This window comes from Eurosta solidaginis, chromosome 3 (genome assembly GCF_040869045.1).
Source record: "Eurosta solidaginis isolate ZX-2024a chromosome 3, ASM4086904v1, whole genome shotgun sequence".
NCBI classification, from domain to species: Eukaryota; Metazoa; Arthropoda; class Insecta; order Diptera; family Tephritidae; genus Eurosta; species Eurosta solidaginis.
In genome coordinates, this window is record NC_090321.1 from 49,160,863 (window position 1) to 49,187,114 (window position 26,252).

The window sequence follows — 26,252 nt, forward strand, 5'->3', positions numbered from 1 at the left end:
ATACTAGCCGCATCTTTATCAGCTGCGTCCATACCGGCGATAATAATACTAGCGCATCTTTATTAGCTGCGTCCATACCGGAGATAACAATACTACCACATCTTTACCAGCTACGACCATACGGGCTACAATAAACCAGCTACAGTGACAACCACAGGGCAGCGAACATAGGCCTGCGGCCAGGCCAATTGCGACAACGAATATCAGCGGGTAAAGCGGTGAGTTCGTTCCATTACTGAACCAGATATACGTATTTGTAGCCTCAACCTTGTCTTTTAAAATTTTTTTTTGACTCTGCAACATTATATAATGTTAATATACAAACATATTCAAATTTAAGGCTATCACCCTAGTATAGAATTAAAACGAATATGAATACGAATGCAATATGCATAATGAGCGAAGAAAATGAAAAGTTAAGAAAGCAATTCTTGTTATACGTTCGAAATTGTTGCATACTGAAAAATTAACAAAAAAAAAAACAAAGCATATCTTAATGGTCATAGGTAGGCAATTTGTACTGCCTGTGAAACAAAAAAAAAGTGTTTCAGGTATTAAAATTTGCTTTGCGTTACGGTAAAATTTTACTATTACTTTTTTTTAATTGATGCAATTGTTGCGGATATGATTTTGGAATGAGCAAAAAGTATTGATATTGTTTCGGTAAGGAATAAAGTTTTATTGGTAATTCAAGTTCAATTGCATTATCAGTTAAAACGCATTAAATTTATATTAAGGGACGCAAATAACGAGTAATGCGGATTAGCTTACCTTATAAAAAAAAAATAAAAAATTTGTATACATTTTTTTGACTGAGTTGAACTAAACCCGAAACAATACCAGCACTGATACATGCAAAACAGTTTACGTTTCACCTGAACAAGTAAAACGATTTCATTAATTTTACTATAAGTTTAAAAAGTTCACGTTTTACCTGAACCTGTAAAACGATTTCGTTAATTTTACCATAAATTTAAAAGTTCACGTTCTACCTGAACAGGTAAATGACTCCGGAAATTTGTCTATGAATTTAAAAGCTTACGTTTTACTTGAACATGTGAAACAATTTTTTTTGAGGAGTATGATTTACCCCAAATTTAGTCTTAGTTGCGTTTATAACAAATTTCTTAGTACATAGTACATATTAGTGTCATTATACTATGTGTTATACCAAATTGATGTTTTGTTAAACTCAAAGTAAGTCTAATACAACAACATGTTAATTTTGTAAGGGGGCCCCAATTATCGGACGTTGTATCTAAACTGTACAGCCCTAAGATAGGTTTGCGAATGAAACAAGAAAAGGGCATTTAACCAAATTTCTACCAAAAAAAAAAAAAAAATTTATTATATATATAATATATTAGATTATAAAAACAAACCAATTATTATTACATTCAATGAACCGTCACAAAACGCAGCTCACAATAATTTTTCTAAAAACTTACAAAAAAACATAGTTCCTCTCCAATTAGGCACGCATTTTTGATTGCTACTTTTTTTCTAAAATAAAAAATATTTATAAGCATAAATATATATATATATAAAAAAAAAACCTTGCAGTAAGATCAAAAGAAGTTTATAGAAAGAAATGCTATATTGGTAATAATGAAACTTGAATAAATTTGTTAACAATATGGGAATGCTGGCGTCGCCATTTATTTAGAAGGCACGTAGGGTTACCAGGTAAGGGGCCACCGAAATTTAGGTGCGTCGGTGGCCATGGTTTTTTTGAGGGTGGGACATAGCACCGGGCGTCGCAACACCACCCGCGGCGCCCCTATGTATATTCGGCCCGTTTATTTTCCTTTTTGCTTTCTTTTAATTTTCAGCGGTTATTTTGATTTCAGACTAGTAACCGGCCATGTCCGGTTCGGTAAATTTTCTTGCGTCAGTCTTTTTTTTTTTTGAATTTGAATTTTTAAATGTTGGAATGTTAACGGTTTGTCCGTGGCATCCGGTTCGACCGGATGTCGTTTTAATTTGAATTATAAGCGTTTTGAGTCGGTCTCTGCGCTTCTGTCAGTTTGTTTTGAATTTGACAGCTGCTCGTTTTGATAGGCATGATAGGAACTTTTTTCTGTATATGGCGCAGGAACAGTAAGGTTGGCAAGGACCCGCCCCAGCCGACAATGACTAGCCACTGTGCACCACAACATCATGCCGACCGCCTTCCTTACTGCTTCCATTGAAAATGCGCAACCATAACAAATTTCAAGCTTCTATCTGGTCAAATAGTGTAGAAATTGCGAAAAGTTTCTTATCTGAACAATCGGTTGTCGGGGACATATCTACAATCGATCTCTTCGAATTTTTTAGACAACAATATCTGCTATATACGAAAGCATATGGTGAAATTTGAAGCTTAAATCTGATAAATTGAGGAAGATATGACGAAATTCATATTTTCTGAAAAACCGGTTGTATGGGGGATATATACTATAGTGGTCTGATCCGGCCGGTTCCGACAAAAGTCTAATCGGACACCTAAATATACCCGCTCACCAAATTTTATCAATATCTCTCAAAAATTGAGCTCTTCATCCTGATCATTTCGATATACTTATTGGTAGGTCTATTTATTTTCCTTTAAGGACTTACAATTTTGAGTTTCGTGACGAAGTTAATCAGCCCAATCACGCAATCCATCGTAGACTGTTTTTTCGGGGTTCGTAACATTCGAATTCGTAACATTGCTACCATGGCGGTTCCATGTACTTACTTTTTGTAAATTCGATGGACAAATGTCAAAATCGTGCTGCGCCGGAAGTTTATGTATCAAATCAAATAAAAAAAGTTTATAATCAGCTGTTCCATGCTGCCACCTTGTATCGTGCCGCCTTGATTGCTACGATGGATTCCGTGATTGGGCTGTTTCTTTGAAATATTTTTTGCGTTTCGTAAATTTTCTCCGTTGGCAATAACTTGTCGTAGAAAATTTCAAATAAACGTCAAAAGTTTACGTTCCGAGTGAATTCAGTGATGCCACTGTACGAATTTCGAATTTACTTTTTACTTTCGGAGACGTTTGGAAACAGGGTCGAATTGCAATGATAGTAATTTCGTAATTTTCCCGAAAAAACAGTCCACGATGGATTGCGTGATTGGGCTGAATATACCATTTCATTTTCATGAAAAGATAAAAATACACATAAAACACAAACCAAACGTGCCATCTACTTCAACTTTGAACTCTAGCTAAAAGGAAATTCCGCCCTCTTAAACATATGATGGCGAATATAAAAGTGTTGACTGTTTTTAAATTATAACTAAATTTGAATTGCTTAGTTTCCATACCTCGTAATGTTCGGTTCCAACCGAACCTAAGACTTCTTTACTTGCTTTGAAATACGTTTGGGATGTGAGATTTCCGAATATATGAAATCCAGAAACTATATTTTCTTATATCGGCTTATTCACTGCAAAACACCTCGGTATCTATATGATAAACTCACATTCCCCATGAAGGCTGTTCTTCATTAACGCCGTTCGTCTTTGGAATTCAATACCTTATTCTGTAAAAAGCCAGTTTAACAAAGGCAACTTCAAAAAACTGATCTACAGTCACTTCTCTGCTTGTCAATGAATTATTATTTTTTAAAAGTGACTTAATTTCAATCTGTAATGTTTATCCTACATCTTAACATAATTATAATTATTTTATTTTATGAAGTTTATTTTACTTTTAATTATTTATTTTATCGGCCTTAGCAAGCCGAGATTAATGGGGTTGCTGACTTGCATTACTTTTAAGATATTGTAACGAATTTAGGGAAACTCCGCTTATTTTACACCTTCTACTAACATTCGTATCGCTAAATTGTTGAATAAATAACTCCAATATTCAATAATGCTAAATGGTCTTTATTAGACTACTTTGAATAGCGTGCTTAAATCAAACTGATTACTCAGCTTTCGCTGCTTTTATACTCTCTGTTGGCTCGTCCACCCATTTCTCCTAAGGTCTAGTAACTTCTCGCAATGCATGCTTGGTCACCAGCCATTTATGTACATGTATATTTGTAGTTTATAGTCTCTCGCATAGCCATATGCGTGTGTATATGTGAGTAGTACTTCGGCTGATGGTGAGTATCTCTTTGTTGCCTTGTATATATGTGGGTAAATGATGATTACTGTGTTTATGTAGCTTGCTTTAATGTTGTTGTGCCTTTATTTAATAACCTTAGGGATGTGAGATCAATTAGTGATGCTAATATTCCTCACAATATGATATCTCTATTTTATTGTTTCCCCAAGAATTTATATTTTTGATAATTTGGCTGTTGCACCATAAAATACTAAGTCTTATTGTACTAATGTTTAATTACTAAATAAATTACTAAATTTAAAATTGTCTATTTTCAGATGAACTCCCCATTATGCGCGCCAAGCTTCACAGATGAACTCCAGCTGCCACATCGGAAATCAGTACAATTAGCTCATCAGCATATGGATAGCGCCACAATGGCCGCACAATTAAGACGCCGTTTCGAACAACTTTTACGTTCTGAAAAATTCTTTGATTGCGTTTTTCACATTGTTGGAAAACAATTAAAATGTCACAAACTAATACTAGCCACAGCCAGTCCAGTTTTTGAAGCCATGTTCTATGGACCATTGCGCGAACAAACACAAGAAATTGAAATATTAGATATTAGCATAGAAATTTTTCAAATGTTATTAAATTACATTTATGCTGGCAGCATTGATTTACTGGCGCTTACACTAGAAGAAGCTATTGAATTATATTATTGTGCTGAAAAATATTTAATTGCCGATCTTATCCATAGTTGCTTATTAGCAATAGCACGTAAATTACGATACGACAACATATTACCCGCGCTGGAGTTATGCGTTTGCATGGATTTGCATGATTTATTGGAAGTTTGTATGTCCTTCTTCAGTCGTTGTTGTCTCAATAATCCACAATATATGACAGCGCACAAGCAACAACACTATGTGCATGTTTCTAAAGAATGTATGAAAGCAATCATTAAAGCAAATAAAAATGAAAATGCAAGCAAACACATGCTTTGGTTCGTTTATGATTGGTGTCAACAGGAGTGTCATGCATTGGGTGTAAAGCAGGAAGACTATGATGATCTAATCATAAATGATCTACAACTGCCTGCTTACGTGAATGGAGATGTGTTGGCAAAAACGCAAGAGCAACAACAATACACACAGCAACAAAAATGTAATATAATTGAACGCAGTTATTTCAAAGCGTGTCCGCCTTTAATCATCAATCAACACACACACGAATGGTCATTGTTAATTAAATGTGATCGTTTTATTGCTTTCCGCGGTCTTATAATTTGTAGTCGTTTAACGCCAAATTTATCACATTTAGCCGCATATTATGCCTATGCCGCCCTTAATGCAACCAGCGAATATAGTGAGAACTTTCAAATTAAAATTTTAGCGCCTGCTATTTGCAATAACCAAAAGCAACAGCAAATACAAAATAATAGTGATAGTGATGATGAGTCTGATGATAATGATGTTGATGATAAGAACGCAGATGCTAACACCCCAAAAGTTGATGATTCTATTATTTGGCAGCATAATGTCACAAAAAAACAAACAAAATATAATTGCGATATGCACATTGATTGGGGTGAAGGACTGTTGCTCACTCCCGAAATTGAGTATAAAATTAAATTGTTATGGCAGAAGGATGCTTACGGTTCTGAATATCCTTGCAGTTTACAATCAGATCTTGTGGATGGCATAAGTTTTAGAGATGTGCCATTGCAATGTGGTAGTTTAATTAAGGGTTTACGCTTTACAAATTTAAATTAAGGATACTTACAAAACATTTCTATATAGCTTTTAGTGCACCTTCGCACGTACTATGTATGTATGACGGAAATAAAATAAATAACTGAGTATAGGACCGCAACAACATTTGTTAACATCTTCGTTCACTGTATGAGGGAATCCTTAATTTAAGCGCAAGCGTAGTCCGTTGTAAGTTTATGCTATGTGGGTAGGGCTGCCAGACGTCCCAGTTTTAGGCCATTTGTCCCGGTCTCCCGGTCCAACCATAAAATGTCCCGGTTTTCGTTTAGGTTTCCTGGTTTTTAAATCTAATCGATTGTAAAGAGTCATGAAATCTACGAACTATTTGGTTTGCTTATAATGTGCGCTCCAACTGAATACAAGTACCAACTACCGACTTTAATTGTAAAATTCTAGCATCGCTAGTACACATATATCGATTATCGATGTAAAGTGTTCTTCCTAATTAGCTACAGGTGTTTTTGTTTTCCGCTAAGTATTTGGTTCTTCAAGTTGAGTATTTCTGATTTCACTGTAAGTTTTCTCACAAAATTTATAAAATAGATGTGTTTATAATACTTTTAAATCACTTTTAGAAAATGCCAAAATGGAAAGGTTAATCCTTCTCTCATACACAGAGAAATGGTCTTTTATGAAACTTGGAAGAAGTGAACATGAATCGTTGTGCACAATTTGGGATTGTTTTATTGCCATTGGGTCAAGGTGGAGATAAGCATTGTGTAAACGTCAAAATTCCAAAGTGATTGGATCACCTGATTTGTATTTGACTATTGCTGTCTCATTCTGTCTCTCTTTCTAGATAGGCACCGCCATATTGAACAGCCTACCAAAACGCTGAAAAGTAGCCATATTGAACAGCCTGTCAGGCAGTTGACAGATAAGATAGCACACTTAGTCATCATTCACAATGGAGATAAGGTTATGCGAGGCGTCTACTTCAAAAGAAATATCTTCTTTTATTGTAAAACCAATACAATAAAAAGGCAGCTGATCTCCGCCGCTGAGCTGTTTAATTTTATCCTTTTATACTTACGTAAAAAATGTTCCATTCACGAAACTTAGTATTTCAACATACATACATAGGTACATATGAACCTACTTATCTATATGAACCACTTTAAAAGTATTTATTTTGAATTGTAGTTGTGATTAGCTGTTTTAGAGTACCTGGAAGGTATATCAGGAGGGCGGGTGGTGGTGTATATTTCTTGAATTTTCAAAGTGTCCAGGTTTTGCCTCAGGGGGACCTGGCAGCCCTATATATGGGGGATACATGTACAATGTAAATACGGGCGTAGCATATGGTTTTGAAACACTTAACGGATTACTAAAGACTAAGAACGTAAGTGTAGTCATTATACTATAGCGTAATACGGGATCAAGGTAGGTGGTAGAGTTGATATGAGCGAAATCACACAGCAACTCAAGGCAAACACGTCACCTACATATGAATTAAAAGTTCTAAGCTAAATTTTTATGCATGCAAGTGCACAACGAGATGTAAACACTGCTGTTTGGCTGGAAATAAAGAGCCATTGTTATAATGACAAACATGAGCAATTGCGCGATTTTTATTACTAAAACACAAAGGCGCATAGTCATAGTCAAAATAAAATAGACTTTAATTTTAGTTGCAGCTTTCTCACATAATTTTCTATGAGCTATCTGGCAAAAAAGCTGTAACTAAATTTAAAACTTGTTTTATTTTGACCATGACTATGCGCCGTTGATAAGAACAAAGCACGTAGCTTAATTTTACCAAACCAAGAAAATAATAGACCTATTTACTATATTTTAACGCTGTTGCATTCCATATTATTCGCCGAGTCGTCACACGGTGACGATGTGTCAGTAAAGGTCGAGCTTAGTTGAGTAGAAGTCGAGCTTAGTCGAGTTAGTTGATGCGACCAAGCGAAGAGAAGCGGTCGTGTTCTGAAATCAATGGCAGTCGTGTCTACCTGTATATACTTTTCTATGGAATCTATAAGTGAAGTACACGAATACATTAAATTGGAAGATCGACTAGCATAGAACGAACTGTTGTTTATTTAGATAGTTTCATATACAGAACATTGGCGTTTGTTTATTTGACAGTTCGTTCAGTGATTCGAACGAAAAAAGAAGGCGAAACAGGATTCTTTACGTGTAGGTGAGGTTGATAATTGGGTTGGAGAAGCTATACATTGCGCTGACAACCCATTGAAAGGGTTGCGCCACACAACCCCTTGAATAAATTTCGTATTTTGGTCGCCTCTTACGACAGCCATACCTGCCGTGGGTATATTCTAATCCCCCTAACCCGCTGGTGAGTTCTACAAGCTGGCTAGGCCATATTATTCGAATGAAAGAATTTGGACGCCGATGATTCTTTAAACGGTTAAGCGCCAATTAAGTATCCGGTAACGTTTTACAAGACGGTGCACCACCTAATTTTTAACAAAAAATTATGAAAGGTGGTATCAAAACACGCGTCTCGGCCTCCGTTTTATGAACCCGAAAGCGGAAATCAAAAATTTTCTTTCTGTCGCAAGTTATTTACAAAACACCGTAAATTGACCCCGAGAGGGTCCGAAAATGGGGCCCGATCCATAGTTTTTTGCGTAGAACACCTTTCTGCGTTGGCGGCTTTCGGCCGCGCTTATAAAAAAATTACCCTGGGTGGGTCCGACACCGGTTTGGGGACCAAACTAAATGCGCGGAACAACCTTCTGCATTAGTGTGTGTGTGTGTACAACAAATCTGGCAAAAAACACCAGCCACATGAAAATTTTAACCGATTTTTTGCTTATAACTTTCGACAGAAATAAAAATTTAAATTTTCGCTTTCGGATTCTAAAAACGGAGGTCGAGACGCGTCTTTTGATACCAACTTTGAAAATTTTTGATAAAAATTAGGTGGTGCACCGTCTTGTAAAACGTTACCAAGTAACCAACTTATGGTCTGGTGCCGGATATATGTAAACTAAAAGTTTTTGAGCGTTGCTAATCCTTAACAGGCTAGAAATTAATAGTATCTCAGTACTTAGCATAGACTTGACTTGAGAACTGTCACTTACAGTTCTGTTAAATGAACTTTGCATGTTACTGATTACTCAAAACTTAGCAACACTTATGGGCGCATTACTAATGCTTACCATAGACTTGACTTGGCGTAAACTTGGCAACTTAGCCACGATTATACTCCACTTAGCGCATACAATCTGGCATCATAATCAATAAATGTCAATTTGCATGACAAAATGTCAAAATGAAATGGAACCAAACAAATGACATCTCAAAATGTAAACGTCACTTATAACTTACATAGAAAATCAAAATTCAACAGACTTCTAAGTCAAGTTGAGTGTTGCTCAGTTTTGAGTAATCAGTAACATAGTGTACAAGTACAAGTGTGTTGACTTATCTGTCAAGCATTCTGACAGGCACTCGCTGGATTCGGAATGACAGCGAATTCAAAATGGATACCATTACCGAATGCTCCGAATGATTGAAAAATTGAAAAAGTCCATACGATTGGTAGTCAAAAATGTTGTCGTTGAGACTAAAAATGCGACTCTAGACCTGAGATTTCCATCAGGTGAGCGAGGCTGTTTGTAGTTTTGACGTTTATCGCTTAGTGAACACACTTGGTATAGGTACACTATGATCAGTAATATGCAATGTTCTTTTAACAGAACTGTAAGTGCTCCAACAAAATTTGAGTAGAATGTCTGATTTTAGCGCGATTTGGGGGAGAAGATTGACCGATTGGTGCAGGTGCAGGAGAGGTTGTCGCAAGTGCAAGAAAAGATGCTGACCATTAAGGAGAAGCATCAACTGCATCAAGAATCACATGCACTTGATTTACAAATCAAAAATTTAGAATTAGTCTCTAGCAATAAGTGTAAATAGAAAAAGAAGAAATTAAAATTTTAAGTTAGCTTTTTAACAAGTTTGCATCTGATTTTTTTTAATTTTTTTGATTTTAAGCAATTAAACGAATAGTCATTTAATTTATTTTATTTCTATTTTAACATACATACTTAGCACTTAGTAAAAACAAAGTTTGTACCTGAATTTTTTTAATTTTTGTGATTTTAGCAATTAAACGAATAGTCATTTCATTTATTTTATCTCTAATTTTAACATACATACTTAGCACTTAGTAAAAACAATTAAATGAATTCATTTGCTTTTACAAATCGTTTTTTCTTAATATTTTCATGGAATTAATTAGTGTTTTATTTGGTCTCTTATTGTTTGACCAATTGTGGTAAGATGGTTGGCTTAGCCTGGGTCAACATCGCTGATTTGGTCTGATTCATATCTTCGTATGTTGTAATCAATTTTGAACTGTATGCAGATATTATGTAAAGCTGCACACACATTGGCAAATCGTGCCACTTTTGTAGGATGGTATCTACCCCTATTGCCATATCCTAAAATTTTCCAACGTCCTTTAAAAATACCAATGGTACGTTCGATGGTACATCTTGCTTTTGAGTGTACATCATTAAATGCGGATTCACTGGAGCCATCGGCGGGGTTTTGGTAAGGCGTTATGCACCACGGCTCTAGTGGATAGCCAGAATCACCTGTTGAAATGAAAATTGTCATTACAATAGTAATATTAACCACAAAGCATACACTGTCGTACCTAAAAGCCACGCATTGCTGTTATAGGTGTGATCGCAACAACTCACTATCATGGCGTTGATACTATGGTATCCTTTCCTATTAAAGTACATATGCTCATCCACAGATGGTCTTTGCAAGCCGATGTGTGTGCCATCAATGCAACCGATGACTGTAAAAGTAGATATCCAATTAAAAAACTTATTTAATAAATGTAATTGAACGTTTGCCTACCTCCAGGTATTTTGTATTTATCCATAAACCATTGCTTACATTCCGAAGTTTCGTTTAAATGAAATTGTATATTTTGTGGACACAACTTGTTTATTTCGAGAATAACGTGGGATGTTACCTTTGGCACATTGCTCTGGCACATTCCAACCAAATAATCACTGCCGACACAATGCTGATACCCGCCACTTCCTAGAAGAGAAGCAGCTAGTTGTAGAACTGGAGGCACCGCTTTTGCATCCGACTGCTTCAATTCTAAGGCATGAAGTACAAACTGGAAAGCCTCTTTAGATAATCTAAATCGTTTCAAGAATCTTCAGAACACACATTTTTGTATACTTGTAAAACTTTATTTGCCACATACTTACGCAGTTTGTGGTAAAGCTAAAGGATCACTTTTATCTCTAAGTAGCCTCCGTGCTACTGTTTCATCTTCTTCCATTTTAAAATTTCGTTTGTTTATTAAATTTTTTAAATATTTTGACATTTCCACATCTATTGTGACTTAAAAATAAAATCCACAATGATGTGGACCTTAAAATTTATTGTGAACTAAGAATGAATTACGATACGATAGCTATCGTATGTGGTAATGCCAATCGACCCATACGTCTGACGTATCACGTAATTGTCTTTCGTATAGTTTTCGATCCGTGATCGTATGTGGCGATTCGGGCCCCTGGTTTCTTTATTCACGCAAATGCTAAATAACATAAGAATATTCGTAGTAAAAAATATAAAAGTTCATTTACTTTCATTTTAAATTAAATTCACTCCGATAATTCTTTCCGACACAATTCCTCTTTAGTACTTTGGCATATGATCCTTTGTGGGTGCTCCATGGAGTACTACAGTGAAAGTACTTTGGAAAGTACTCTCACGTATGTACTCTATTGAATACTCACAAACAAAGCGAGAGTGGAATCACCTACTCCTCTCCTAGGACATCGCAATGTTAATTGGAGCATATTTTTTGTATGAATACAGATTAGTTTTGGAACACTCCTATACTCCCAAAGGAGTATTCCTTACATTATTTATGGAGTACTCGCGTTTTTTGGAGGGTATAGTCAGCTGTTCGTTAAACCAGTGTTGGACAAAATATGCTTCAATAGCCAAGTTCAAAAGTTAATCCATCAGAATTAAGGACTTAACATAGATATGAACTTTTTTAGATCATTTGAATTACTTTTATGAAAAGCTTTGCGATGGCATAGCAAAACTTTACACATATGCACATATGTATACTTTATTGCTATGGATATCATGTGAATAATTTATTTAAAGATTAAAATGTATACAAACAACTGATATTGATAAATCATGCAACTACAAAAGAAATTAAATGTAGCAAAATAACATAACTAATTAAAAGTCGAATAGCAAATAAAAAAGATAATTATATATGTATGACAATTTAAGCTTTAGGTATTTCAAATTCACTAGATGGTCGTAGCACAACTTTACGCGTACGTAAGGAATATGTGCGTTGTTGATCATTCAGTAGCCCTAAAAGACAAACAGGACGTTAAACATTTTAGGACAATTGAAAATAATCAGGCTTATCATCAATTCCGAAATTATCTACTAAATTCTGATAATTTTAATAGATATTGTGAATTAATGATTGACCGGAATATTTATGTAAGTATGCATAACAGTTGACTCTACCATATGTACGTTTCGAGCGTAATGGTATGGTATGATTTTGTTACTATTACACCAACTATGTATAAACAAATATGGACTTACCTTCATTACTTGTTTGCATAAGTTCCTCTTCATCGCTCAACTTATCGTCGTCTTCAAAAGTAAACTTAAACTTTTTTACGCGCAACTTTTCGCTGAAAATTACACTTTTTGGTTTGCCTTTCGCAATCCCAGGTGTCTTCAATATAGACTTCCGACCACCTATTGTTGGTGGTGTGCAACTTTCTGGTTGTTGAGGCTGCTGATTCAATCCTGTACCGAGAGGTGATTCAACGAAATTCGGTGTACCACTTCGACGACGCGCTTTATGTGCATTTCCCGAGAGTGTGGTACGCCGTAAATCGCTGCAATTGCCAAAAGCTTTCTCCATATTGCTTATACTACGTCGCAGCTCATTGCTGTATGAATGTAATGATCTTGGTGATTCGTTAACGCCATTAGCGGCAAACAAACGTGAGATACGCCTTTGTGCTGCTACAGCTGAAGCCACTGTGCTATCAGCTGGCAGACTAATAACCGTTGCTGCAGCAGAAAGTGATTTACGATCGCGCACCACGACCGACACACGCCGCGGTGTACTATTTCGTTCAGTTTCAGTGCTACATTCACCCTTTGGAGTACCACTGTGTGACAGACGTTGACGCTGATGGCTCGGTATAAAAGTTAAAACAGCATCAGTGGCATGGGTTTCCGCAGTTATTACAGTTTCTTTATTCTTACGCATCTCAGCATGCATTTTGCGTAGCATTGCTTGTAAGCCACTACTTGCCTTTGCGGTTTTAGCTGGGGCTTTTGCTTTTTTGACTTTAGTTAAATTTGATTTGGCTTTTGGTTTGATCTGTTTATTAGTTTGAATCGCATCATCTGGATCAGACCAATTGTTCGATTTCCAACGTGTTAAATTATCAAATCGTTTCTCAACATTTTCAACCTTATAACAAAAATATACAATAAAAAATCGAACCAAGCAATTTTTAATGCAAAATTTTTATTCCATTACCTGTAAGTTAAGCATGGACCAGAAGCCCTCCAAATCTACATCAGTGACTGGTTTTGTGTCCTCACTACCATCACATGCCGCTGCTGTACCTCTAGCTCCGCTTTCGCAACGATCAATCAATCCTCCGAATTGTTGAAACTTTTTGCTTGTTAAGAGTTTAGCCTGACCAACGGTCACATTAATCATATCGTCACCGCAAGTTTCTTGTAGGAGATTTGAATTTTGTTGTTTATAAACCTCCCATTGATCACATAATGCGTGTAAGCGTTCAATTTCACTATTAAGCTGCTGACGGAAATACCGCACGGCTTCGAGCATTCGCCTGGCCTCAATACTAATCGGTGTAACAATTGTAGGTTGGCACATGACTTCTTGCTTTGCTTTAACCGGTGTATTGGGGGCTGTGGCTAACAGTGTGACATCTGCACTGGGTACATATATACTATCACGTTTCTCGCGCTCCTTACGAGCGCTTACCTTTCCACGCGAAATTGATACAAAGGAACCTACATAATTAACGGGGCGCTCAGATTCATTCGAAGTTGGTGTTTTGTCCGAAGACAACTTGCAGTTTGTACCACTTTGTAGAGGCATTGCCAAATTGTCTGAGAAAAATAAAAAAACGGTAAAAATTAGGGAAAGAACAAAAGGTTATTGATTTACATAAACTGAAAGTTAATTGAAATGAAATTGACAAAAAAACAAAATCCTCATTGATACTTTTTTTCATGGTACAAATATTACCAGGTAAAACCATTTACTCTTCTTGGCACCCCCGCGGGTTAGGGGGTCAGAATATACCCGCGGTAGGTATGCCTGTCGTAAGAGGCGACTAAAATACCTCATTGAAGGGGCTGTGTAGCGCAACCCTGCAGGTTGCCAGCGCAATATATAGCTTCTCCAAACCCTAGAACGAACAAGCGAAAAATATTCTCTTATTTTATGAAGAGCGTCATTAGAAAAATCATGTTCTTTATTACTATTTGAAATAATTAATTCACCAGGTATTCTAAGTGTTTGGCCATAAACAAGTTCAGCAGATGAACATTTTAAATCTTCTTTAATAGAAGTTCGTAAACCAAGTAGAATGAATGGTAAAATGTCAGACCAATGAACCTCATTATTCCAAATCTCCTGTAGGCTCAAGTATAAATAATAATATTTTAGAACAATGCGTTAAAAATTTAACTGAATTAACTACGGCTATTTATCAAAATTTAAATAAAATTTCTAATGATATTAATCAATTACAAATCCGTTCAAGATCTAAAGATAGAGATAGATCTAAATCTCGAAATTTTTCAAAATCAAGAAATTTTTCAAACAATCGTAATTTTACTTCACAAACAAATATTTGTTGGTATCACAAAAAAATTAAGAATAACGCTCTTAAATGTATACCCCCATGCAATTTTAATCAAAATCACAATTCAAATTCCGAACAAAATTTAAACTGAAACGATCCATTATGACGGTGACGGATAATGGAACTATTATTAAACCTACTCGTCGCCTATTCATATTTGATAAATTCAATAAACTTAATTTTCTTATCGATACCGGCGCAGTTGTATCAGTTATTCCTTTTTCTAAATTTAAAATTTATAAAAGAAATTCGGATCTTACTTTGACCTATAGTGTTAACTACTTTGTACTCTTTACTTTAATTTTTAAAATAATTTTAATTGAGTTTTCGTGTTAACTTAAAATTTTGAATAACTTCAAAAAAAAGAAAATTCTAATTAGTTGGAAAATATCTAAACTCAAAAATAAACAAAAATAATATTTTATACTTCAAATAAATAACATAATATTTTTAAAAAATAAATATTTAAATATTTGGTTAACCACCAAATATATTGGGGAGTAAATATAGTGTTAACTACTTTGTACTCTTTACTTTAATTTTTAAAATAATTTTAATTGAGTTTTCGTGTTAACTTAAAATTTTGAATAACTTCAAAAAAAGAAAATTCTAATTAGTTGGAAAATATCTAAACTCAAAAATAAACAAAAATAAATTTTTATACTTAAAATCAAAATAAAAGATTTTTTTAAATATCAACTTGAATGTTGATATACCACATAAATCGTTCCCGAGATGGTCGGGCCAGCACCTTAATGGTGCTGTGGTACCGGAGCGTACCGGATCTGTATCCGGCAAAGGACAATCACATCGATAACACTCCCCAAAGCCTTCGGGGAGCAACCTTATCGCTACAACAACAACAACTCTTCTTGGCGGCCATGATGGTTTTTTGATTTTTAAAAAAATTTTAAAATCACTCTCTTAAACTTTGTGGAAATGCCAAACCAAAGAAAACCACAAAAAATTGTTGGTATGACATTTTTCACTTTTTAATGCCAAAAAAATAAAACGCTTATGAAATAAGTGAAAAAATATTTCGAAGATTTTTGAAATCCGTTTTGATGTATATGGCAAAAAAATTAGTTGCCAAAATAGTGGATGCCTCAACACGTCCTATTTTTGCAAAGGGACAAAGGAAAAGACCTTCTTAACCTCTTCTAATTAAGAAGCGAATGTTGGAGACAACCCCTATTGATTTTTCATTCATCCTTCTTCACTTGGTTGATACGTCTTTAACCCTTAAATATGCTGTAACTTCACTTCATAAGAGATCAGCAGTCTTAAATGTGCATCGCGGTTGGAAGATAAATTCGTTAATTGGCGCTTAACCGTTTAGGAGATGCTAGTCGTTGTGTAACAAATCACTCCAGCTAACCCTGTTTCGCGATAACTGACGCCAACAAGGGGCACCAAGAGAGATCAAAGTCTTACCCCCACCTGCTTCTCCGAACTCTGTGGAGATCTTCCCATAACTTACCCACGCCAGCAAAAGCGCTGTAGCTCTTCGCAGCTTAGCTAAACAGCATCGTTCAGTTGAAGTATGATAGTTCGTGGAGGCTGAATTTACCGGCTGAACGGCCAAAGTCTGCCCCCGTGGTCTAGAGCTAGTGCGTTTGCCTATCCATCAAAAATATTTAAGAAAATTTGTATAAACGGTATCGATTGTCCCTCGGCCACACCTTGGCACCAAAAGTTCGTCCGCCTTAGCAGATAAAGTTTTGGCCCGTCATAAAACATGTATTTAGGTGAGCCAGTTCGTATAAAAATGAATACACGATACGTAGCCTTAAAATTGGATGGAAAGCTGGACCTTAATCTCCTCGGATATATGTCACACCAAATTGTTATTATTAGTAGGTATGTAGCTCTTACGTTGAAGAAAATTCCTCAGAAGAGGATCGTGGCCTGATGCTTCTTTCTGCGGGAAACCACAATACAATTCTGAATTGAAAATTCTGGAATGCGATTGACCGTTGAGATTTCTTTCCCACCAAAAAAAAGTTATTTCCACCAATAAAAAATGTTAGAACGCAAAAACTAATGTAATTCTATACGATAGCATGACACTGGTAATACCTGTTCAAAAACACCGAGAGAGGTGTAAAAAGACTCGTATTGACCTCGACAACAATAATCCGAAGGCGGAAAATAAAAATTTTAGATCGTTCAAAAGATATTAACGAAAACCCGAAAAATTACCCCGGAGTGCTCCGAATCCGAGGGTGGAATCCATAGTATTTTTGCGCAGAACACCTTTCTGCATTGGCGGCCTTTGACCGCGCTTATAAAAAAATTACCTTGGGTGGGTTCAACACCAGTTTGGAGACCAAAACTATATCCGCGCAAAACAGTTATGTTCACAATTTTTTTGTGGGTACCACGAAATCATCAAAACTACAACAACCACATGAAAATTTTCCATATTTCTTTTGCAAATATCTCTTGACAGGCCCAAAATTGTTTACCTCCGCTTTCGGATTCGCGACCCTGGATCCAAAACGCGTCTTTTGATACCCCTCTTGATATTTTTGGACGTGTCATGCTGTCGTATAGAATTACCAAATATATTACAGTTTGTTATATTTCTGTTATGAAAACAAAACCAAAATAAAAAAATTAAAATGTGAGCAGTGAGAATTTTAAAATTTTTTTAAACGTCATTTCGGCTCTCACTGGTTTTACCTTGTAATATTTATACCATGGTTTTTTTCATATATGTATTACACATATGTTTTTTTTTAAATTGCTGCTCAATAATTAATGCACTGTTAAACACTCGGCTGGGTCTTAAATCAAAACAATTCTTTAAAGAGATTGAGAATAAGCATAGAATTAAGTTCGACGTCAGCCTCCAAAACATAGATTCTTCGAAGCTCAAAATTGGCTTATCCAAGTATTTTTTCATTTATTGGGAATTAAAAGTAAAAAAATGTATGCTTCGCCTTCTTTTCTTATTTGAACTGTATACATTTTCTCTCTTTTTTAACTATTATATGTAACAGACATATATGTAAAGAAAGGAACGCCGCAGGCTGGGGTGTTATCACCAATGCTATGGACGCTGGTCATCAAATAATTGCTTAGTGGTCATATTAAGCGTTCCCGAGATTTACGTGCAAGTAAAAATCTAGGAATTAGAAGATGGGAAGTTGTCATGGAAACACCATGTGAAAGAGAGAGCGAAGAAAGCTACGTGGCACTGAGTACAAGAAAGAGAATGCAAGGATGTACGTGGCGCTAATCGCCCAAACTCTCTTATTAGGTATTTAATGGGAAAGTATTGGCCCCCAAAAGAGCCAGAAGGTTGGCGAAAAGGTGCGGAAATAGCAGAACATACTACACTCGTGTATACAGATGGTTCCAAATAACTTAAATGGTTCGGGTCTGCTGTTTACTGTGCATGAAGATGCGGAATGCAGGCTAGGCTGCCAGATCACTGCAGTGTCCGTCAGGAAAAAATTGTATCCATGAAAAAGCAGCCAAAGTTCTGGAGGAAGCGTGCTAGGTAAAAGGTAATATAAGAATCAAAAGGCAGATTATAGGCGACAAATAACACAGATACACAAAAAAAATTGACTGGTTGTTTTTCTTGTATCAGTGCTTGACTCCATCGCATAAGTGCGATAACTCACAAATTGTCATCAATATCCTCTAACGCAAGTCCGAGGAAACTTGCAGTTTGAACAACAAATTGTCATCAATATCCTCTAACGCAAGTCCGAGGAAACTTGCAGTTTCAACAGATAAGTGGATGTTAGAGGCGTCAGTTTCACACTGCAATTGAAAAGACGGTTGGTGTCATGTGGGGACACTTTACAAGCGCGATATAGATTGAGTGTGTCGGGATTAACTCCGAATAAGTAAGAGTTTAACCTATTACATTACACAGATAAAATGTGAGCTGGAGTGACGCTCGTATGCCTGGGGTTGCTTTCTTTTACTGCGAGTTTGGGGTATTTGTGTTTGAGAACGAGGTTCACCGGACATTGGTTGGCATAGAAAGTTGAAGAATTTTTGTGTATATCCCTAAGCGCCTTTTTCATTTCTTTTCAAAGGGTACACAATATACATAAATTAGTAAAGTATTGTTAATAAATTAAATATTCATGCAAACGTAAAAATGGATTTTATACCAGATCACTTAATGGAATCACATTTCTATTTAATAAAATAATTAAGTTTTCCTTTTCATATAAGGTCTTTTGCTTTATTAAACGAACATCTGTCAGCAGGCCCAAAAAAATTTCCTTTTTACAAAAAAAAAAAAAAAATAGTTAAAATGGAAAGCAGTCGTTTCCTTCTATAAATACAATCAAAATAAAATGCATGCGCAACTTACCCATAGCTCTTGCACCTAACCAAATATGTGCCTATTTTCGAAAAAGCCATATTATCTTTTGCAGCAAATGCAGCGAAAATTAAATTTTGAATTTTTTCGTGTTTTTCTATTTTTCGTAAAGTATTGAAAATAATATATTTTTAATTGTCATTTGTTACATTGACATTAAAATTCGAAGCAAAAAGCAAAACCGACTGGATTTTTCACTCGATTAGGCATTCAATAAAGCAATGAGATAATTAAGAATTTGTATTTTGTATGGAAGTTTGCGTTCAATTAGGCTTTAATATAGAAAACTTGACTAATTATTTCATTAAGCCTCTGTGTGTAATTGACATTTTAAAGCTTTTTAAGACGACATTTCCATATACATATACGAGCTTTATGACTTTTTTTATAAGAATGAGGGATGTTTCGAGGTTTCAAAGCCAATACTTATATTTTGATAGCTACCCTGCTAGACAGCTATTAGTCATTTGAGGCATCAATTGACAGATATGCTGATGGAAATTTACATCACAGCATGAAGCAAATTTTTTATCAGGTTGTTAGAAACGACATGACAAACCTGATGTAAACATTCTGTATAAGAGTACATTTGCTTAGAAGAAATCAGTATTTTAATTGTCTAGGTTATTATAGAAAGTTGGTAATTCTTTGTTGAAGAGCCGAGCATTGCTTATAAGCCTAAGTCTAGAAGAGAGCGAGTTCCAAAGACGTATGGAAGTAATGAAGAACTGGCGATCAGATATTAGCATACGATGTCTGCACCCCCAGCGGGTTAGGGGGGTAGAATATACCCGCGGTAGGTATGCCTGTCGTAAGAGGCGACTAAAATACCAGATTCAAGGGGCTGTGTAGCACAACCCTGCAGGTTGCCAGCGCAACATATAGCTTCTCCAAACCCAATTGTCAACCTCACCTATCCGCGGCGAATCCTGTTTCACTAACAGACGAGGCTCTGGCGACGCTAAGCTCCTTATGGAACTTGGGGTTGGGAGGGAGGGGATGGCCTGAAGGTTTAATGTGGCCACATAAATCGTTCCCGAGATGGTCGGGCCAGCACCTTAATGGTGCTGTGGTACCGGAGCGTACCGGATCTGTATCCGGCAAAGGACCATCACATCGATAACTCTCCCCAAAGCCTTCGGGGAGCAACCTTATCGCTACAACAACAACAACAACACAACTGGAGAAAATTTAGCCTCCGATACAGATAGTCAGGTTCCTTCATATATATTAATTTATGTAGCGTAGTGAGCGTTTTAAGTTTAATAAGGTTATCGAAAGAAATGTTTAGCAACCTGTAAGCATGATGAGAGACGTGGTCAAGTCTTTTCAACCCATAGACGTATCTAGCAATGTTGTTATAAACAACATTAAGTTTCCTATTACATACATAGTCACAATTAGAGTAAACCTCACAACCATAAAGGAGCGTAGGTATTAAGTATCTTTTGCTATTAGTAGACGAATATGTAACGGAGTAAAATATTGTGTAAGCCAGAGTGTACGAAGCATCCCATACACTTTTCCCACTGTGCGGAAGATGTGATCTTTCCATGTCAAGGTTTTGTTAACAACTACACCTAGATTTTTTGCCGTGTCAACGTATGCTATAATAGTGTTGTCTAAAATTAAATTTTCCATTCCACTTTTATCTAGTGACTTTCTATGAATGACTATACATTTCGACTTCTTAGGGTTAAGACATAAGCCGTTCATAGAAGCCCACGTACCAATTTGACACAAATCGTAATTTAAGTTATTAATACATGAATTGGTACGGTCACTAGGACAGCACATATACAATTGTACGTCGTCAGCATAAATGTGAATATTACAATACTTGAGAACACCAGGCAAATCGTTTATATACAAAGCAAATAACAGGGGACCAAGGATTGAGCCTTGTGGGACGCCTCTTAAAACACTGACGAAGTCAGACTTTCTGCTACCAACACTTACTGCCTGAGTTCGGTCGGCCAAATACGATCTGATTAGGGCTGTTGCACAGTTGGAGGAATTAAATAGGTTGTCCAGCTTCTTGCAGAGAACGGTGTGGTCGACCGAGTCAAACGCTTTTGAATGGTCGAGAAGAGTCAACTTGTTCTCGAATATCCTCTATCACCGATAGGAGAGCCGTTTTACAGCTACGATTTGACCTGAATCCAGACTGGGAATCTGTGAGGTTATTATCCTGCACATAAGTACTTATCTGGCAGTGCCAAATTCGTTCGACGACCTTGGAAAGGAAAGGCAGAATAGCTATAGGTCTATACTCCTTGTTTTGCTTGGGGATTGGGATTACCTTAGCAGGAAATACACAGGACGTCAGCACAGAGTTAACCAAGTAGGTTAAGTGAGGAAGGATTTTAGGAAGAATTATTTTTAAAAATTTCGGACATATACCATCGAACCCCATAGCATTAGACTTTACTGACAGAATGGCTTGAACGACATCACAATCATCGACACTAGCAAACTCAAGAGGACCAAAATCAACATTAGCGCGAATACAATAATTGTCAGTACATATATTGTTAGTTGAGATTGGCAGATTTACAAAATTTATATTTATCTCGTTAGTGTCTACATCAGGGAGGACAGAAATATCGCAATAGGATTTTCCGATACCAATACTTTTAATCGACTTCCAGTTTCCTTCGAACTCAAAGCAGCACTAAACTTGTTATTATAAAATTTCTGCTTAGCTGACCTAATGGCTTTGTTTGCAGCGATCCTAGCTGCTTTGAAGCAGTTGTGAGACATACATCCCATGGTTTTACATACGAATAAAAGGAACAATTTATGCGAGTGCATTAGTGGTGTCAAAAATTCTGTTAATGTGTTGGAGTTTCCGTCTGCTCTGTCTAGCAGTGAAAACACACTTGTTTGCATTGGATCAGTCAGTCTTTACAAAAACTTTGTTTGGTCCAATGCACAAAAAATATGACCTCCAAAATCCATTTAATAACTAATTACTATTGTTTTCAGTTTTAGCTTTGCGTAATATATTAAAAATTTATTAATGAATACATACCTTCTTCAATTACTTGCATCGGTTTCACTTCTAATACCGTTATTTGCTGTGCTGATTTAAATTCAGTTAGATCTTTTTTTTCTTCCTCCTCAATTTTCATTTCATTTTCGTAGCTTGTGTCCAATTCCGATAAGCCAGCAGAATAACGTATAAAATTGAATTTACTTTTCTGCCGTTGTAATTGTGACGGTGGGTTTTGTATACAAGGTTTAACTTCATTTGTGAGTAGCGTTCGTTTTGCCGAAGTAGACCCGTGTGTCGCGCGTATATTTTGATGCTTTTGTTGACCTGATTTAGTTACAGCCATTCCGTCTAATTCCTTACCGATGGGGCTTATATTGGGCGCATTGCTTTTATGTGGTGAAATCGACTTTAAACGCGTCGATGTGACAAAAGGCTCATATGGATTAATATTTAATAAATCTGTTGGTGTTTCAGCAATTGCAAATACTGCATCCGTTTTACATGGGCGTACTCCACCACCAAGTAATGTCTTACCTTTTATGGTAATTTTATTGGGGGCATTTGGACGGTTGAATGTTGAGACTTGTATTTTCTTAGCCTTAAAACTAGTTGCAAATTTTGCGTTTCGTTGTTCATTAGGTTTTGTAGTCGCCGTCACTGCAGCCGCTCGCTTGCTTTGTAGTAGATGTGCTTTACCTACAGCGCCAGTGGTTATGCCTGTTGAAGCTGTTTTTTGTGTTTTTGCTGCTGCTGTAGCACAAAATTTTCTTTCGTGCGCCACAGACTTTGTTTGAGTGATTGCTGTTGCTTTTTTGGATGGTTGAGGTTTTGTTAATTTATGTGCACTCTTTAAATGATTTGCAATAGGTTTTTCAGCAGATCCATTTTTTTTCAGTGGCACTGTTACGCCAACGTTATTAGTTCCGGCTTTTGATTTTGGTACACCACCTGCTGGAGTAGTTGTTTTAGACGCTGTAGAAGGATATGTTAGCACACGTCCTAAGGTTTTTGTGGTAGGCGCAACTAGTGCTGTAGGTTTAGTACACGTTTTTGGTATGGTACCTGTTTTTACTGTACTTTGCGATTTGGTCGCATTTACTGGTTTCAAATTTGTCTTCATTGCAGCTGTTGCTGGCGTATTGGAAAGCCCTAATTTGGATACACATGGAGTTTTGTTCAATGCTGTTGATTTTTTTAATTCCTGCTTATTTCTAGGCGGCGTCGGAACGAGAGTATAAAATGATTTTCGATCATGTGCGTAAAGGTCCCTAGCCTCTGAAGTCTGGAATAAAATAATAATTAATAGTTGTTGTAATACACCTTTTGGAAGGTTGAAGTTAGTTATAATTATCTAATTATCGGGACCTACACATTTTATGTCGACAGCGAACGGTATGAAGCATCGATAACACTCCCCAAAGCCTTCGGGGAGCAACCTTATCGCTACAACAACGAGTATTGACCAAACCGCTGCTGGGGGCAATCCTATGAAAATCTTTATTGAAGCATTTTCGTGCAAGATTTTATTTGCACAATTATTTGCGCTTATTCTTCATATAACACAACAAATGCGAAAAACTGTCTAAAGTCGCATTTTTGCCACGGGATCACGAATCAGAAATGAAAATCAACAAATGTACAAATCTCTGTCAACAAATTTTAGCCCAACATCATTGCAAATAGTCATTAAACCGATTTTTCTTTAGAGTAAAATTAAATAAGTGGGAAGTTTATTGGGAGGCGATTCATAAGAGGCTGATCTACATTGGCAAAATTTATGCAAAAACTAGAAGCCGCCGGAAGACGCGATATTGGTAGAGGGAATTTCTACAATTACTATATATCTTATTTTGGCTGTATATTCCATTAGTGCACCGGCGCTCCAGCGGAGTGCCTCTAGGCAAAGGCCAATAATGTTTGGCATCTAGGATAACTCTAACAACTGTTATTTATATTTACTATCAAAGTGTGACGCAATGATGGAAAATCTTAGGCTTTTTTTCAGAATGGATAAAGACGATTCTTACCATGTTGGCTGTAGGACTTCGTAAACCTGGAGGTGCTTTAAATGTTGTATGTCCTTTTGGTACAAATGATGCGACTTTGTTATTAACATTGCTGCTCACCGCTGGCGTTCTTGTGTTATCAAACGCATTGCCTCCAACACCACCACCAGCAAATGGACGACGTTTTGGTTCAATTTTGTTTTTTTCTTTTAGTTTGTGGGCTTCTTTCCATTTAATAAATTTTAATAAGAAAGTTTCTTGTTTTGTTGCTATTTTTGGATTTACTTTCTTGGCTAAAGCAATGCGGGACTTATTCCAATCGTTTTCATGTGGCTTGGGTTCTTCACTTTTTTCATTTTTAACATTGCAAACAACTCCGATATTTTCCTTTTCTAGGATTTGGTTTTTTACTTCAACATCTTGGGGCATAGCAACTTTTCTGGGCGTATGGCTAACTTCAATATTCCGCCCGCTTTCAAATATTTGTCGTCGGCTTTTGGCGCGATTTGCATTTTGTAATTCCCGATTTCTCCGATTGTGTTGCGCTTGATTAAGAATTGATGCGTTTTCTTTATAAAGATTTCGGTAGCGGTCCATTTTTATCAAAATTACAGTATTTTGGATTTTAAGTAGTTTACACTTTTCCTTCAAAGTACAAAATTTCAAACGCTTCTGACGCTATATTTTAGGCCATTGTCCGAAATTTAAAGCAAATCAAACTGAAATTTCCTTAGGGAATTTTATAGCGTTGCAAACCATAGTGTACCTATACCAAGTGTGTTCACTAAGCGATAAACGTCAAAACTACAAACAGCCTCGCTCACCTGATGGAAATCTCAGGTCTAGAGTCGCATTTTTAGTCTCAACGACAACATTTTTGACTACCAATCGTATGGACTTTTTCAATTTTTCAATCATTCGGAGCATTCGGTAATGGTATCCATTTTGAATTCGCTGTCATTCCGAATCCAGCGAGTGCCTGTCAGAATGCTTGACAGATAAGTCAACACACTTGTACTTGTACACTATGTTGCAAACATACAGTGCAAGTGGCTAAAATTCGGTCTGTTCCTTTCACTTTAATTTCGAAGGAAAAGATACGCAGAATCAAAGATGATCGCAGATTTCTCAATGCCCGAACACATAGTGTACCTATACCAAGTGTGTTCACTAAGCGATAAACGTCAAAAATACAAACAGCCTCGCTCACCTGATGGAAATCTCAGGTCTAGAGTCGCATTTTTGGTCTCAACGACAACATTTTTGACTACCAATCGTATCGACTTTTTCAATTTTTCAATCATTCGGCGCACTCGGTAATGGTATCCATTTTGAATTCGCTGTCATTCCGAATCCAGCGAGTGCCTGTCAGAATGCTTGACAGATAAGTCAACATCCTTGTACTTGTACACTATGCCCGAACACATAAGAACAATTTATTTGACAAACTCCATACAAACACATGCAGTCAACTCATTTGTAGGCGCAGGAGACAGCGGTGTTTGTATGGGGCTTGTCAAATAGGTTATTCTTATGTGTTCGGGTCTTTATCCGAAATAATTAAAAGCTGTTTTTTATTATTATTATTATTATTATTATTATTTTATTTATTACGGCCAAAAAAGGCTAATTCATTGTATAGTAAAATTTATAAAATTGATAATTGTTTCTTAAAACTATTTCATTAAAAAGAAATGAGTACATTCATTGTTTAACTAGTATTACATGTTTAAATTTTTACAATATAGAAATAGTTTTTCTTTAAATTTAACAACGTTTTCACAGTCTTTTATCTCTGCTGGTAGTTCATTATACATTTTATAGCCTACGTATTTTAAGGTCTTTTTTGCGAACTCAGTTCTTACTTGGGGCAGTCTTATATTTCTGCTACTCCTAGTTCCATAGTTATGGATCTCATGATTATACTGTATCTTATCACTTAGATAATTTGTTACGGTCTGCTGCTACGGTCTACGGCTACGATCCACTTGGGAGCGTGTTGACGCGAACACACCTAGTGATGTGGCGAAAGTTGCGATAAAAAGTATCGAAAAACAAGGAAAAAGACAGACGGGCGATCACTAGCGAAAATTGCCAGGAGTTTCCGGCAAGATAAAAAAGTGGAAGGGTGGAAAAATTTGGTGATCACAAAACATCCTCGCCGGCTGTGC

General features: G+C 36.3%; 3 protein-coding genes across 5 annotated transcripts in view; 1 reads left to right on the forward strand and 2 right to left on the reverse strand.

The window, feature by feature from the left end:
- LOC137243674 (uncharacterized) overlaps positions 1-5,908 on the forward strand; it is a 67,846-nt gene extending 61,938 nt beyond the window's left edge. For all 3 annotated transcript variants that reach the window (XM_067771625.1, XM_067771624.1, XM_067771623.1), the window contains exon 2: positions 4,366-5,908. In XM_067771625.1, the coding sequence (XP_067627726.1) occupies positions 4,366-5,805 (1,440 nt within the window). In that variant the 3' untranslated portion in view covers positions 5,806-5,908. The remainder of the gene's footprint in view (positions 1-4,365) is intronic.
- Positions 5,909-10,060: 4,152 nt separating this feature from the next.
- Positions 10,061-10,885, reverse strand: LOC137246366 (putative nuclease HARBI1). Its single transcript, XM_067777462.1, has 3 exons — positions 10,654-10,885; positions 10,442-10,591; positions 10,061-10,379 (listed from the first exon to the last, which is right to left on the reverse strand). Exons 1-3 carry the CDS (start codon positions 10,793-10,795, stop codon positions 10,072-10,074), a joined length of 600 nt encoding a protein of 199 aa, XP_067633563.1. The 5' UTR covers positions 10,796-10,885; the 3' UTR covers positions 10,061-10,071.
- A 1,013-nt stretch (positions 10,886-11,898) lies between these two features.
- mars lies at positions 11,899-24,869 on the reverse strand. Its single transcript, XM_067771629.1, has 5 exons — positions 24,103-24,869; positions 22,112-23,357; positions 13,361-13,965; positions 12,403-13,291; positions 11,899-12,159 (listed from the first exon to the last, which is right to left on the reverse strand). The coding sequence occupies exons 1-5, from the start codon at positions 24,676-24,678 to the stop codon at positions 12,068-12,070; spliced, it is 3,408 nt and encodes a 1,135-aa protein (XP_067627730.1). The 5' UTR covers positions 24,679-24,869; the 3' UTR covers positions 11,899-12,067.
- Positions 24,870-26,252: the final 1,383 nt, after the last annotated feature.

What these genes read in the sequence shown, in the direction of transcription:
- LOC137246366 (XM_067777462.1), bottom strand. Translation starts at nt 10,795, where the DNA reads ATGTGCCAGAGCAATGTGCCAAAGGTAACATCCCACGTTATTCTCGAA. An exon ending in TAAATACAAAATACCTGGAG is followed by an intron (nt 10,592 to 10,653) that starts GTAGGCAAACGT and finishes CTACTTTTACAG; the next exon opens with TCATCGGTTGCATTGATGGC. An exon ending in CAGCAATGCGTGGCTTTTAG is followed by an intron (nt 10,380 to 10,441) that starts GTACGACAGTGT and finishes TCATTTCAACAG; the next exon opens with GTGATTCTGGCTATCCACTA.
- mars (XM_067771629.1), bottom strand. Translation starts at nt 24,678, where the DNA reads ATGGACCGCTACCGAAATCTTTATAAAGAAAACGCATCAATTCTTAAT. An exon ending in GGTCCATGCTTAACTTACAG is followed by an intron (nt 13,292 to 13,360) that starts GTAATGGAATAA and finishes TTTTGTTATAAG; the next exon opens with GTTGAAAATGTTGAGAAACG. An exon ending in TATGCAAACAAGTAATGAAG is followed by an intron (nt 12,160 to 12,402) that starts GTAAGTCCATAT and finishes TTTGTCTTTTAG; the next exon opens with GGCTACTGAATGATCAACAA.